The sequence below is a fragment of the Hemitrygon akajei genome, chromosome 6, assembly GCF_048418815.1.
Source record: "Hemitrygon akajei chromosome 6, sHemAka1.3, whole genome shotgun sequence".
NCBI lineage: Eukaryota > Metazoa > Chordata > Chondrichthyes > Myliobatiformes > Dasyatidae > Hemitrygon > Hemitrygon akajei.
Window position 1 is genome coordinate 110,258,487 of NC_133129.1, and position 15,970 is coordinate 110,274,456.

At 40.4% G+C, this 15,970-nt stretch overlaps 1 protein-coding gene across 1 annotated transcript in view; it reads right to left on the reverse strand.

Annotated features, from left to right (window-relative positions):
• The window catches only part of LOC140729829 (uncharacterized), a 239,444-nt gene extending 225,197 nt beyond the window's left edge, over positions 1 to 14,247 (reverse strand). The window contains exons 1-3 of the mRNA XM_073050042.1: positions 14,142 to 14,247; positions 9,229 to 9,306; positions 7,944 to 8,205 (exon numbers count right to left, since the gene is read on the reverse strand). Of these exons, the coding sequence (XP_072906143.1) occupies positions 7,944 to 8,205; positions 9,229 to 9,306; positions 14,142 to 14,220 (419 nt within the window). The 5' untranslated portion in view covers positions 14,221 to 14,247. The remainder of the gene's footprint in view (positions 1 to 7,943; positions 8,206 to 9,228; positions 9,307 to 14,141) is intronic.
• Positions 14,248 to 15,970: the final 1,723 nt, after the last annotated feature.

Genomic DNA, 15,970 nt, shown 5'->3' on the forward strand with positions numbered 1-15,970 from the left:
CTGATTGCTACGATTCGGAATGCCTACCATCCATGCCTAGACTGCATTGCAGGAAATCTTATCACTTCATTGTCCTTCTACCTATATACAGTAAGAGGCTAAAGAGCAAGGCTCCAGAGATAAAAACAGCAAAGGGATGATCGAGGGAGACAGAGGAGCAGCTATAGGATTGCTTTGAGTCAGTGAACTGTGCTGTACTACACAGAGGATCTGACTGAATGTACCACAGTTGTCACCGACTTGATAAAATAGTCGTAAATGAGTTTGTCTCCAGAAAAACATTCAATGTCTTCCCTAACCAGAAGCCATGATCTGCAATCTGCTGAGCACCAAATCAGTGGCATTTAGGTCTGATGACCAAGTAAGATACAAGAGGTCCAGCTATGACCTCCAGAAGGCCAACTTGAATCACTTAAAGATGCTGAACAGGTATGGCTGGGTTTGAATACGCTGAAACCAAGAAACATGGATGACTACAGGGCTTCACTGCCAGATGCATTCTATGCTTGATTTGACCATCAAAACAGGGGACCCAGAGACTCTGTGATTTCACTCCCTGAGGCTAAGATGGGAGAGACTGCGCATACAACAACTGTTGCCTGGGAGCTTCACCAGTCGCAGCTTTATAGGAGCTGAAAGAGAAAGCCACTGTTGGAAAAAAAACATGAAATCTCAGCTAGAGTTTTCTGGAAGGCATGTGGGAGACTCTGAACTCAGCTGAAAGACGGTTGTATGGTCTGATGAAACCAAAATTGAGATTTTTGGCCATCAGACTAAACACTATGTTTGGCATAAACCAAACACCACACATCATCAAAAACACAGCATCCCATCAAAAAGCATGGTGGTGGCTGCATCATGCTGTGGGAATGCTTCACTGCAACAGGCCCTGGAAGTCTTGTGAAGGTAGAGGGTAAAATGACTGCAGCAAAATACAGGGAAATCCTGGAGGACAACCTGATACAGCTTGTAAGATTACTATGAATTGGGAGAAGATCTGTTTTCCAGAAAGACAATGACCTCAAGCATAAAGCCAAAGCTACACAGGAATGACTTACAAACAACAAATTTAATGTCCAGGAGTGGCCAAGTCAGAGTCCAGATCTCAATCCAATTGAGGACTTGAAAAGGACTGTTCACTCATGATCTCCATGCAATCTGACAGAGCTTGAGCAGTTTTGGAAAGAAGAATGGGTGAAAATAGCAGTGGTGCAAAGCTGATAGAGACCTATCCACACACACTGAAGGCTGTAATTGCTGTCAAAGGTGCATCTACTAAATACTGACTTGAAGCGGTTAAGTAATTATGCAATCAATTATTTTATGTTTAATAATTGTAATAAATTTAGACCAATTTGTAGAAATTTGTTTTCACTTTAACACAAAAGAATCTTTCCTGTTGTTCAGTGTCAAAAAAGCCAAATTAAATCCATTGTGATTTAACGTTGTATAACAATAAAACATGAAAACTTCCAAGGGGAGTGAATACTTTTTATAGGCACTGTACATCAGGATGTTCTTTATTAACTACAGCTGAGCATTTAATGCCGTCGTCCCCTCAAAACTAATCAATAAGCTTCAAGACCTCCTTGTACAATTGAATGCTTGATTTCCTCACCTGCACACCCCAGTCAGATCGGATTGGCAAAAACACAATCTTCCACAATCCTCATCAGCACAGGTTAATGAAAAGGCTGTATGCTTAACCCCTTGCTCAATTCACTTTACGTTTGTGGCTGAGCACAGTTCCAATGCTATCAATAAGTTTGCTGATGACACCACTATTGTTGGCTGAATCAAAGGTGGTGTTGAATCAGCATATAGGAGGGAGACTGAAAATCTGTTTGAATGGTGCCACAACAATGTCTCACTCACTGTCAAGGAGACCAAGGAGCTGATCATTGACTTCATGAGGAGGAAACTGGAGGTCAATGAGCCAGACCTCATCAGGGGATCAGAGATGGTAAGAGTTAGCAACTTTAAATTCATCAGTGTTATCATATCAGAGAAGTCCTGGACCCTACACACAAGTGTAATTTTGAAGGACGCACAACAGTGTCTGTAATATCTTAGAAGTTTGAAAAGATTTGGCATAACATTTAAAATTTTAACAAACTTCTATATATGTGTGGTGGAGAGTATATTGACCAACTGCATCTCAGCCTAGCATGGAAACACCAATACCCTTGAAGAGAGAATCCTACAAAATATAGTGGATATGGCCCAGTCTATCACCAGTTATGCCCTACCCACCACTGAGCATATTTACTCAGAAAGCTGTTGCAGGAAAGCAACATCCACCATCACAGTGGACCCCAGCTACTGACACCATGCTCTTTTCTCACTATTGCCAACCTCAAGACCCACACTGCCAGGTTCAGAAATAATTATTAACCCTCAACCATCAGGCTTTTGAACCAGAGGGGATAATTTCACTCGCTCCATTATTGAACAGTTCCCACAACCTATGGATACCCTTTCAAGGACTCTTCATCTCATGTTCTCAATATTTATTGATTATTTATTATAATTAGATCTTTTTCTTTTGTATTTGCACAGTTTGTTGTCTGTTTATCCTGGGTGTCATCTTTCATTGAGTCTGTTATGTTTCTTGGATTTATTGTGTACGTCACAAGAAAATGAATCTCAGAGTTTTATATGGTGACAAATGATAATACCATTATTTACTTTGATAGTAAAATTATTTTGAACTTTTAACTTCTGATCAGCTGGGTAACTGTTCAAAGATTGGCAAATTGGACATGTTGTATTTTTGGAAGGCAAAGCAGAGTAAGCTTTATACATGGTCAGGCCCTGGAAGTGTTATGGAACAGAAAGATAGGAGTGCAAATATCATACTTCACTGAAAGTGCATCATTGGTAGACAGGATGCTGCAGAAGATGTTTGGCATACTGGCCATTGTAGGGACATTATGTTGCAGTTATTGAAGATAATACTGAGACTACATTAGAGTATTATGTACACAGATAATTTACGAGGATACTGCCAGAGCTGAAGGACCTAATTAATAGAGAGAAGTTGAGTGGGCGAATACTTTATTTCTTGGAATATAGAAGATTGATGGGGGGCTTTATAGAACATTTCTTCTAGCAAAGTGCATAGCCATGCATTTCAACAGTGTATTTCATTTGCCACTATCTTGCCCATTCTCCTAGTCTATCCAAGTCCTTCTGCAACCTTTTTCAATGAGAAAAAAATGAGAGGTCATGGGTGAAGGGGGAAAAGTTTAAAGGGAACATTGGAACATTGGGGGGGGGGGGCTTCATCACGCAGAGGGTGGTGAGAGTGTGGAATGAGCTGCCAGATGAAGTGGTGAATGTGGGCTCACTTGCTCACTTTTGACATTTAAGGAAAACTTGGACAAGTATATGGATGAGAGGGGTTTGGAGGGATATGGCCCAGGTGCAGGTCAGTGGGACTAGGCAGAAATTTTTTTTGGCACAGCCAAGAAGGGCCAAAAGGCCTGTTTCTGTGCTGTAATGTTCTATGTTTCTAACCTACCTGTTTCCTCAACACTACCTGCCCCTCCACCAATCTTCGTATCATCTGCAAACTTGGCAACAAAGCCATCTATTCCATCATCTAAATCATTGATATACAGCAATAAAATGGTCCCAACACCAACCCCTATGACCCCTGTGATGCACCACTAGTCACTGGCAGCCAACCAGAAAAGGATCCTTTTATTTCCACTTGTTGCTTCCTACCAATCAGCCAATGCTATAACCAAGCCAGTAATTTTCCTGTAATACCATGGGCTCTAACTTGGTATGCATTCTCATGTGTGGCCCTTTGTCAAAGGCCTTCTGAAAGTCCAGATATACAACATCCACTGCATCCACTTTATCTATCCTACTTGTAATCTCTTTGAGACCTCCAACAGGTTCATCAGGCATGATTTCCCCTTAAGGAAACCATGCTGACTTTGTCCTATCTTGTCCTGTGTCACCAAGTACTCCATAACCTCATTCTTAACAAGTGATTCTAACATTATTCCAACCACTGAGGTCAGACTAACTGGTCTAATTTCTTTTCTGCTACCTTCCTCCTTTTCTTAAAGAGTGGAATTACATTTGCAATTTTCTAGTCCTCTGGCACAATGATTTTTGAAAGATTATTACTAATACCTCCACAATCTCTACCATTACTTCTTTCAGAACCCTAGGATGCAGTTCATCTGACCCAGATGACTTAGCTCTTTCAGATTTTTGAGCACCTTCTCCTTTTAATAGTAACTGCACTCACTTCTCTTCCCTCACACCCTTCAACACTTGCTAGTGAAGACTGATGCAAAATACTCATATAGTTCATCTGCCATTTCCATGTCTCCTATTATTGTTCCGTCTACATTTTTAGCGGTCCTATATCATAAGGAGTTTAGATAAAGTGAACAAACACATACAATCTTTTACCCAAGAAAAGGAACTAAAAGCCAAAGGCAAAGGTTTGACATCGAGGACAATGATTTAAAATGGACCTGAGGGGCAACTCTTCAAGCAGAGGATTGTGAGTTTATGGGGAAGTAGTTGAGTCAAGTATGATAACAACATTCAAAAGACATTTTGGATAATTATGTAGGTAAGGTTGTCAAAGAACATAGATCAGATAGAGATTTGGGTGAAGAATGTAAGATGTAGCTTGTACATGACATTCTTGCTTTATCAGTTGAGGCTCTGAGTTCAAAAGTCAGGTTTGAGCTGTATAGTACTGGTTATATGACATTTGGAGATTTGGAGTATTATGTGCAGTTCTGGTTGCTGCATTACAGGTAGGATGTCATGGCATTGAAGATGGATCTGGGGAGGTTTAAGGGGAGGAGGGAAAGTTTTAAGGAAATGCTTAAGGGATTTTTTTTTACATAGAGAGTTGTAGATACTTGGAACACACTGCCAGGGTAGATGATAGAAGCAGATAGAGTAGCAATGTTTAAAGCGCATTTAGACAGCCACATGAGCTAGCATGAATTAGAGAGACATGGGCCTAGTAGTGATTCTATAGCATTTTGGAGATAGTGATCATAATTCTACCTCCTTCACAATAACATTGGAGAGAAATAGGAACAGACAAGTTAGAAAAGCATTTAATTGGGGTAAGGGAATCATGAGGCTATCAGGCAGGAAATTGGAAGCTTAAATTGGAAACAGATGTTCTCAGAGAAAAGAAATGTGGCAAATGTTCAGGGGATATTTGTGTGGAGTTCTGCATAGGTACGTTCCAATGAGACGGAAGTTATGGTGGGGTACAGGAACTGTGGTGTACAAAGGCAGTAATAAATCTAATCAAGAAGAAAAGAAAAGCTTACAAAATGTTCAGAGAGCTAGGTGATGTTAGAAATCTAGAAGATTGTAAGGCTAATAGGAAAGAGCTTAAGAAGGAAATTAGGAGAGCCAGAAGGTGCCATGAGAAGGTCTTGGCAGGCAGGATTAAGGAAAACCCCAAGGCATTCTACAAGTCTACAAGTATGTGAAGAGCTAGAGGATAAGACATGAAAGAACAGGACCTATAAAGTGTGACAGTGGGAAAGTGTGTATGGAACCGGAGGAAATAGCAGAGGTACATAATGAATATTTTACTTCAGTATTCACTATGGAAAAGGATCTTGGTGATTGTAGTGATGACTTTCAGCAGACTGAAAAGCTTGAGCATGTAGATATTAAGAAAGAGGATGTGCTGGAGCTTTTGGAAAGCATCAAGTTGGATAAGTCGCTGGGACCGGATGAGATGTACCCCAGGCTACTGTGGGAAGTGAGGGAGGAGAGTGCTGAGCCTCTGGCGATCTTTGCATCATCAATAGGGACAGGAGAGGTTCTGGAGGATTGGAGGGTTGCGGATGTTGCTCCTTTATTCAAGAAAGGGAGTAGAGATAGCCCAGGAAATTATAGACCAGTGAGTCTTACTTCAGTGGTTGTTAAGTTGATGGAGAAGATCCTGAGAGGCAGGATTTATGAACATTTGGAGAGGTATAATATGATTAGGAATAGTCAGTATGTCTTTGTCAAGGGCAGGACGTGCCTTATGAGCCTGATTGAATTTTTTGAGGATGTGACTAAACACATTGATGAAGGTAGAGCAGTAGATGTAGTGTATATGGATTTCAGCAAGGTGTTTGATAAGGTACCCCATGCAAGGCTTATTGAGAAAGTAAGGAGGTATGGGATCCAAGGGGACATTGCTTTGTGGATCCAGAACTGGCTTGCCCACAGAAGGCAAAGAGTGGTTGTAGACAGGTCATGGAGGTTGGCAACCAGTGGAGTGCCTCAGGGATCTGTTCTGGGACCCTTACTCTTCGTGATTTTTATTAATGACCTGGATGAGGAAGTGGAGGGACGGGGTAGTAAATTTGCTGATGACACGAAGGTTGGGGGTGTTGTGGATAGTGTGGAGGGCTGTCAGAGGTTACAGTGGGACATTGATAGGATGTAAAACTGGGCTGAGAAGTGGTAGATGGAGTTCAGCCCAGTTAAGTGTGAAATGGTTCATTTTGGTCGGTCAAATATGATGGCAGAAGATAGTATTAATGGTAAGACTTTTGGCAATGTGGAGGATCAGAGGGATCTTGGGGTCTGAGTCCATAGGACACTCAAAGCAGCTGCACAGGTTAACTCTGTGGTTAAGAAGGCGTATGGTGTTTTGGCCTTCATCAATCGTGGAATTGTATTTAAGAGCCAAGAGGTAATGTTGCAGCTATATAGGACCCTGGTCAGATCCCACTTGGAGTACTGTGCTCAGTTCTGGTCGCCTCACTACAGGAAGGATGTGGAAGCCATAGAAAGGGTGCAGAGGAGATTAACAAGGATGTTGCCTGGATTGGGGAGCGTGCCTTATGAGAACAGGTTGAGTGAACTCGGCCTTTTCTCCTTGGAGCGACGGAGGATGAGAGGTGACCTGATAGAGGTGTATAAGATGATGAGAGGTATTGATCGTATGGATAGTCAGGGGCTTTTTCCCAGGGCTGAAATGGTTGCCACAAGGGGACACAGGTTTAAGGTGCTGCGGAATAGGTACAGAGGAGATGTCAGGGGTAAATTTTTTATTCAGAGAGTGGTGAGTGCATGGAATGAGCTGCTGGCAACGGTGGTGGAGGTGGATATGATAGGGTCTTTTGAGAGACTCTTAGATAGGTACATGGAGCTTAGTAAAATAGAGGGCTATAGGTAAGCCTAGCAATTTCTAGGGTATGGACATGTTCGGCACAACTTTGTGGGTCAAAGGGCCTGTACTGTAGGTTTCCTATGTTTCTGTGTTTCTATGTTTCTGAAGGGATTACGAAAAAAGTGATTAGAAATGCAAATTGCTTAATTCTTCTATATCATGGCTTTCTGGTCAACATGTGGGATTTTTTTGGCATTGTCTTCGGCACAGACATTAATGGTTGAAGGGCATGTTTCTATGTTCCATATTATATTCACAGTTCCATCTCCCTGCAATAACACATCCATTACACTTCCTTCAACAACTTACTTCAAGCTGAGAAATAAGCCAATATACAAGTATGTAATATAAATAAGAACTTTTTTGATTTTAATTATAATTAAAAACATCCCTTTGGCCCAACTAGTCCATGCCAAAACTATTTTAACTGTTATTCCTATCGACCTGCACCGGGTCCCTAGCCCTTCAATGTATCCATGTACCATTCATGTGCTTATCCAAACTTCTCTTAAGCATTGAAATCATGCTCACATTCACCACTTGTGCTGACAGTTTGTTCCACACTTTCATGACCCTGTGAGTGAAGAAGTTACCCCTCATGATCTCCTTAAATTTTTGACCTTTCGTTGACCGTTAATGTGGAGGGGTAGACTGATGTATGCTATAGTGTTCTATGATCACATACATCTGACCACACAGTGCAATGTACAAGTTTGAGAGCAAAATATTTAAAAAAGCAAATTAAGATATTGCATCACAAACTACTTACACTTTATCATTGACTGAAATAATTGAATTAATTATTTCTACAACCAATCCATCAATTTTCATGATAATTTGAGTGATCCTTGGATGGCCATCAACACTGTTACGCCTCAGTTGGATGTTGAAATCCTCATAAGAACTCAAACACTGTGAGGCGAAGACATAATTGCAGGTTCCAGGGAAATAATAAACATCTCCATCAAAAGTTTTGAAGTGGTAATTGCCCCAGGTACTGCAAACTTTGTGATTGTGGTTTGGATTGTGACCTACAAAGTGAGCAGAGAGTACAATAACTTTGAGGAGAGGTGACTTGCATGATGTTTTTCAAAAGATATTCCATAGAATACCAGGTTCTAAAAAATGTTTTTACACATGTAAGATTATCCTCCTGCAGGTTTTATATCAAAGTAATAATATTTAGAACACACGTGTTTATCTGATTCATGGTTGTTTTCAGAAAGAAAGTTCGACCATGTATACTTAAATAAATGATGCTGCGCTTCATTGGTCACATTTTCCTAATCGTGGCTAGTGGGTACACAACACGCAATTGGTCATATAAAGGTGCATACTTCAAAAGCTGTTTTTTTCTGAGAAATTCTGACCTTTGCCTACCTGCTTTTCATTGCAAAGAACTTCTGTTTGCAGAAAATGTCATCACCTTTCTGGTTTAATGGTACAATGAAATCAAATTTCTATCTCCTAAAAGTCTGTTACTTATCTGAATAAATTTTCTCCCTCTAAGAAGCTGAATTAAATCAGGAATTGGAAACCACTCATATATCTGGAAAGGCACTGTAGGCATTTCTCAAATTTTATTGGTATTACGCAAAAAAGAAATTCATAGTGGATTGGTTTTCTCTCCCTTTTCTATCCTTCAGCATTTTCCACTATGTCATATTTTGTCCTCTTTCTGAGTTTTGTGCTTTTTTTCAGTCATTAATCATCTGAATGTACCTTTTATTCATTTTTATTCAATATGTACCATGTGTTGTACAAATCATCTTTTCTCCCACTGGAGTCCTCACTAGAATTTATCATGCTAGTTCTTTGCTTAGATTTGAAAACTTTGTAAGCTGTTATTTCCCTTAGTCTTCTCTTCAAAACTGCTAACTTTTCAAGAGTTAAATTTTGAACTGTCACTACTTGTTCATTAATCCCAATTTACCATTTTGAAGCATTGCAATATCCAAGCTAGGAATCTTAACTAATAATATTTTTCTTAATTTTCATAAAAGAGATAATGTTTTACACAGGAAAATATTTGTGTTAATTTGTTGTTTAGTTACTTGTAAAAACTGGAGCTGATGATAATCCAGGATGCAGTATCACATTCTTGTTAACAAAAGTGGCTTCAGGCGCTTTGTCTAAAAACACATGACAAATTGCATTTTAGTAATGGACTGATCACAGAAATATGAATAGCCACATGTTAAAAACAGTTTAATAGCACGATATTAGAAGTGTCTATTCAAATTAAAAAGAACATGGAATTGTTCAACATGGCAAAGAAACCCGTTATTTGATTGACCCATCATGTCCAACCCAGCTACAAAAGAACAATTTCAGACTAATCCCAATGTTCTTGCTTTCAATCCATAACTCCTTGGGTTATAAGGAGATATTGAATTGGTTGAAACTGTTTTCCCTGGAGTGAAGGAAATTGAGGGGTGACCTTAGAGAGGTTTATAAAATCATAATGACACAGATAAGGTGAATGGTCACAGTTTTATTTCCAGGATAGTGGAGCCTCAAACAAGAAGGCACAGATTTAAGATGAGAGAGGAGAGATTTAAAGGGGACCTAAGGGGTAAATTTTCCACACAAAGGATAGTTTGTATCTGAAAGACTTGTATCTGAAAGAAGCAGAAGAGGCAGGTACAATTAAAAAAATCACATTTCAATAGGTTCTTCTTGGATAGGAAAAGTTTGAAAGGATATGGGCCAAATGCAAGCAAATTGGATTATCTTAGATCCCAATAGTATACCTTAGTGTAGCACTCCCTTGTCCAGTCATCACTCCTCAGTGATCTCTCTCCTCATACTTATCCTTGCAAACAGGACAAGTGCTGCACTTGCCACTATACCTCCAATCTCATTACAATTTAGTGTCCCAAATAGTCCTTCCAGGTGATGCAAAACTTTACCACCAAATTTGTCGGGGTCATTTACTGAATCCAGTGCTCCTAGTGCAGCGTCCTCCACATTGATGAGATCCGACATAGATTAGGGGAAAGCACCTTTCCTCTGGCAACCACAAATAGCAAGATTTTACAGTGGTTATCAGTTTCAACTCCACTTCCCATTCCCATTCCAACATGTTGGTCCATGGCCTCCTCAGTTTAAACAATAAGGCCACATTGAGATCGGAGAAGCAGCACCTAATTTGCTATCTGGGTAGCCTCCAACCTAATCACATGAACATTGATTTCAATATTCCAATAATTTCACCCCACTCCAGCTCCTTTCTTTTTCCATTCTCCATTTTGGATTCCGTCTCACTCCTTTTCTTCACTTGCCCATCACCTCCTTCTGGTGTCTTTCTTTCTTCTCTTTCTCCCACGGTTCTCTGTCTTCTCCTATCTGCCTTCTTCTTCAGCCTTTAACCTCTACCAATCACCTCCCAGCTTCTTACTTCATCCCTCCTCCCCACACACCTAACTACTCCCTCACCTCATTTCATCCATTGGCTGCCACCTTGTAATTCTTCTCCTCTTTTGACCTTCTTATTCTGGCTTCTTTCCCCTTCCTTTCCAGTTCTGAAAGGAACTGGCCTGAAATAACTGTTTATTCCTCTACATCATATATGTCAAACTCAAGGCCCGCGGGCCAAATCCGGCCCGTGGTGGAATTATCTTTGGCCCGCGAGATAATATCTAATTACTATTAAAGCTGGCCCCAGTAATCGAAGCGCCTATGGCGTATGATATGGCTAATGCTGAGTTTATTCAGGTACTAGGTTTTCAGGGTTTTTAGTGTTTATTCGGCAGTCTTGCTTGGCAGTCTTCTTCATAAGAAACGGAATTTGTAAAGTGAAACACTTTGTAGTTATAGCAGAGACTGAGACACATGAGAGCAGGCTGAAAAAACGGAGGCAACGAAAGCTGCTTTTGCACGCGTCCGACTGATCCGGCCCGCATGAAGCTGCATTTTGCTCAATCTGGCCCGTGACCTAAAATGAGTTTGACACCCCTGCTCTACATAGATGCTGCCAGAATTGGCATTGCTGAAGGTAATGCCAGAATACCATTCAACAGGATATTCAGGATCAGGAGGTAACGTGTTCAGGTATAACCTGAAGGGGTTCTGCTTCCTCTTCTTGTCCTCTTGGTGATGGAGGGCACAGGGCGAGAGGCTTTAGCAACAGCTGTCAGTAAATGAAGACAGTGCAGAAGCAGTGAATGTTTAATGTGGTGGATAGACACCAGTGAAGTGGGATACTTCATTATGGATACTACTGGTACTGCAATTCAACTGGTGGTAAGAACTCAATTAGTTGTAAAGAGATTGGTGGAGATAAGATACAAATAATTTGGTGTGACCCAACCACACCTAAATATTGCTACAAACAGGAATAAACTGTATGCATGTTACTGACAACAGAGCCCACAAACTGGAGTCCTGCAGAATTCCACTATAAAAAGCCTTCAACTGTCTCAAATATCTATCAATCATGACCCTTGAATTATTGCTAATTTATGATTCAGGTCGAAGTAACATGGAATATATTGCAAATGTTCAGTGTGCACCTATGTTCCAGCCACCTGAAGAAGCAGGATCTCTCAGTGGCAACCCATTTTAATTCCACCTCCCAGTCCCATTCCGATATGTCCACCCATTGCCTCCCCCACTGTTGTGATGAGGCCACACTTAGGTTGGAGGAACAACACCTTATACTCTGTTTGGGTTGACATGAGCATCGATGTCTCAAACTTCAGGTAATGCCCCCCCACACCCCTTCACCATTCCCATCCCCTTTACCCTTGGTCATTTTATTTCCTTGCCTCCTTTTATCCAGCTCCCTCTGCTGCTGTCCTCCCCCTTTTTTCTTTCTTCCATGGTCTCTGTCACCAATCAACTTCCCAGCTCTTCACTTCATCCCTCCCTCTCCAGGTTTCACGTATCATCTGGTGTTTCATCCTCCTCTCCCCTCGCCTTTTAAATTTTCTCCTCAGCTTTTTTTTCTCCTGTTCTATCGAAGGGTTTCAGCCTGAAACGTCGACTATGCTTTTTTCCTGGCATTTTCCTCCTGCATTTTGGGTGTGTTGCTTGAATTTCCAGGATCTGCAGATTTTTCTCTTGTTAGAGGCATAGTTAGTTCTTCAGCAGTTCAGTTAGTGTGGTTTCACACACATTCTGCTCACTGTCCCAGTTGCACATGGAGGGATTTGATTTGGGGAAAGATTGGAAGTTTAGCTTCCACAATAATGAAACCAAGATGGACTGTCCTCTTGTCACTCAGTGGAAGATTGTTGCAAAAGCTTGAAGCTTTTCTTTGCTCACATGGGCTGGGATCAGTCATTGTTGGAATTAGAATACTCCTGTGGTTTGATCTAAGGTCATTTATCTACACCCACTGCACACTGTTTTCAACTGTGTAGCACATATGTGTTGTAGCTTCAACAAATGTTATTCCTCTTCTGAATTCTGCAGCTGTTTCTGCTATGCTGCTCTACACTCCTGGTTGATCCATGGTGGATCTCCTCACTTTATGGCAAGTGAAGCGATGAAGGTGTGATAGAATTGAATTCTGTTTCTTCAACGTTCTATAAGACGGCCAAAAACTTACCATCAACAGTCATAAAATGCACTGACTTCACAGAATCAGAGGCTGGGTATTCTGACTCCCTAAATCTTTCTTGTTTCTTATGTATGAGTAGTGTTTGATGGCTCTGGGCCTGTAATCACTGGAGATTAAAAGAATGAGGGAGGATCTCATTGAAACCTATCAAATACTGAAAGGCTTAAGCAGAGTGGATGCGGAGAGGATGTTTGCTCTAGTGGGTGACACTGGAGAGCATAGCTTCAGAATAGAGGAACATCCCTTCAAAACAGATGTGAAGGTGGTGAATCTGTTAAATTCAAAACCATAGACAGCTGTGCAGGCCAAGTCCTTAGGTATATTTAAGGTGGAGGTTGCTAAGTTCTTGATTAGTCAGCATCAAAGGTTACGGGAAGAAGGCAGGAGAATGGGGTTGAGAGGGTTAATAAATCAGCCATGATGGAATGGTGGAGAAGACTTGATGAGCTGAATGGCCTAATTCTGTCTTACAGATCATATGTCAAGAGTGTGATAGAACTCTATCTATTTGTCTCTATAAGTGCAGTGTCAGGATAAAGCATGCTCACTTGGTTCACTACTTTAAGTATTAGCGCTTTCCATTGCCAAAGAACTGCAAGTACATTAAATGCCATCCTCAAAACATCCTACAACTATTACCAGGATTACCTTAATATTATCTAACTCTCTAAGATTTTCCAGTTTAAGTTAAAAGGAATTTACATATTCCCAAGATTTTGTGCATGTTTCCATAATTTTCTCTCTTTCTGAAGGTAACATACAATGCCCAAGATAAAATTAACACATTGGAATGGCTACATATTCAGGGAAATATGATGAATCCCAAAGAATGTAACTTTTAATTAAATGTGAAATTCTAATGTATATTGTGAACACTGTTTAACAAAAATTATCAAGTCATTGGGAATTTTAATTGATCTATTCCGTAGAAATGCATCAAGAATATCAAATTACTTTATTTTCTATAATAATTAACAGACCTATTTAACAGAAAATAGACATCATGTAAAATTTAGAATACTTCTTGCACATCAGATCAGCAAATTATTTTCAGGCAACACACACAAAATGTTGGTGGAACGCAGTAGGCCAGGCAGTATCTATAGGAAGAAGCACTGTCTCGGCCCAAAACGTCGACTGTGCTTCTTCTTATAGATGCTGCCTGGCCTGCTGCATTCCATTAGCATTTTGTGTGTGTTGCTTGAATTTCCAGCATTTGCAGATTTCCTCGAAGTTATTTTCAGTGTGCTTTTCTGAACCCCCACAACATAGTCTTGCAACAGAGCCTCAAAGCACACACTTTGTCAGGCCAATAGACTAGTCTTTATTTTTGCAAAACCATGGACCTTATTTACAATTTACATCTAAGTTATTAAAAAGTTATGAAAAGGATATTCTTACATTTTGAGCCGCTCAAACCATAAGAGGATGCAATTATCAGTATTAGGATCCATACTGATGAAGTCCTACTGGTTGTCATCTTGGTGAGAACTCGGTATGAAATACCGAGGTTCACGTAGGATGTTGAATACCTGTGGCTCAGTCTTTTATACAAGAAAATTCGGCATGTGTCCAGATTGCAGGTGATTATCGGGTGGAGCTTGTGAAGACAGAATTTGTTTCATCCCCAATTGTAAACGACAAAACAATATTGCGATCTGATTTAACTAAAGGTTGTTTGCTAAATGGGAGTAGAAACTATGTGGTTTGTTTACTTAAAAAAACAAAAAAGATAGAAGAAATAACAATCAGAATGTAACTGACAAGTTGACAAATTATTTCCTAATTTAAAGTTACAGCATTTTGTGTGTTGCTTGAGAAACACAGAAACATTTTTTCTGAAAATATATCAATTCACAGATTCCCACAGCAAAACTTAACCCTGAAAAATTTCCTTGCAACTGTAAATGTCTTAAGCAGTGCAATCTTCAAGGTATTTCCATTAATTTCCCAGAACTTGCCAAAAATTGATACTTATAGGTGAAATTCTGCCCAAACAGTGGAGAGATGCAATTGTTTTATAAATATACACTTCTGAAATTAAAATGAGAACAAGTTATTCTGTACCCTGTCATATTAATATTGAAGAGATTGATCTGCAAGTGAAAGAGGTTTGATACATAAACTTGTCAGATTGTGACAAACATTTTGTTGGATTGATTCATGGATAAAACAGCACAGAAACAGACCCAAGCATCAAACAACCTTAAGATTTTATGTTAATCCTGTTTTATTCTCCCCACAAGTCTGCCTTGTCTGACAAATCTGTTCTTTGAGGAAGTAACAAGCAGGGTAGACCAACGAGAGGCAATGGATGTCATTTACTTGGATTTTCAGAAGGCATTTGATAAGGTGGGTCACATGAGGCTGCTTAACAAGATAAAATCCTATGGCATTATAGGAAAGATACGGCGTAGATAGAGGAATGGCTGAAAGGCAGGAGGCAGAGAGTGGGAATAAAGGGAGTCTTTTCTGTTTGGCTGCCAGTAACTAGTGGTGTTCCTCAGGGGTCAGTATTGGGATCGTTACTTTTCACATTGCTTGTCAATGATTGAGATAATGGAATTGATGGCTTTGTGGCAAAGTCTGCAGATGATATGAAGATAAGTGGATGGGTAGGTAATGCTGAGGGAGTAATGCAATTGCAACAGGACTTAAACGTTATACCCTCCTTCCTACACCAACTCCTTAGCCATGTATGAAACTGTATAATCTTCCTAGATCTGGCCTCACTAGTACGTGACATGGATAGCAATCCTGAGATCAGAACTTTGGAGGTCCTGGCCTTTAACTTAACATCTAACCCCCTGTGCAGAACCTCGTTACTCATCCTACCCATACCGTTTGGTACCTACGTGACCATGACTTCCGGCTGTTCACCTTCCCACTTAAGAATGCTGAGGACTCGATCCAAGATATCCTGGACCCTGGTACCCATGAGGCAACATACAATCCTGGTATCCTGCTCTCACTCGCAGAACCTTCTGTCCATTCCCCAAACTAATGAGTTCCCTATCACTACAGTGTGCATCTTCCCCCTCCCATCTGAGTCACAGAAGGCAGACTCAGTGCCAGAGATGTGATCACTATAACTTTCTTTTGTGAGATCATTGATGAGGCAACTGAAGATGTTTGGATCTGGAATGTCCTTGGGCTGATAACCGTAATCATCTTTCTTTGTGTGAGCTGTGATTCTAACCATGCAGTACTTCCCTTTTGATTCTCAATAT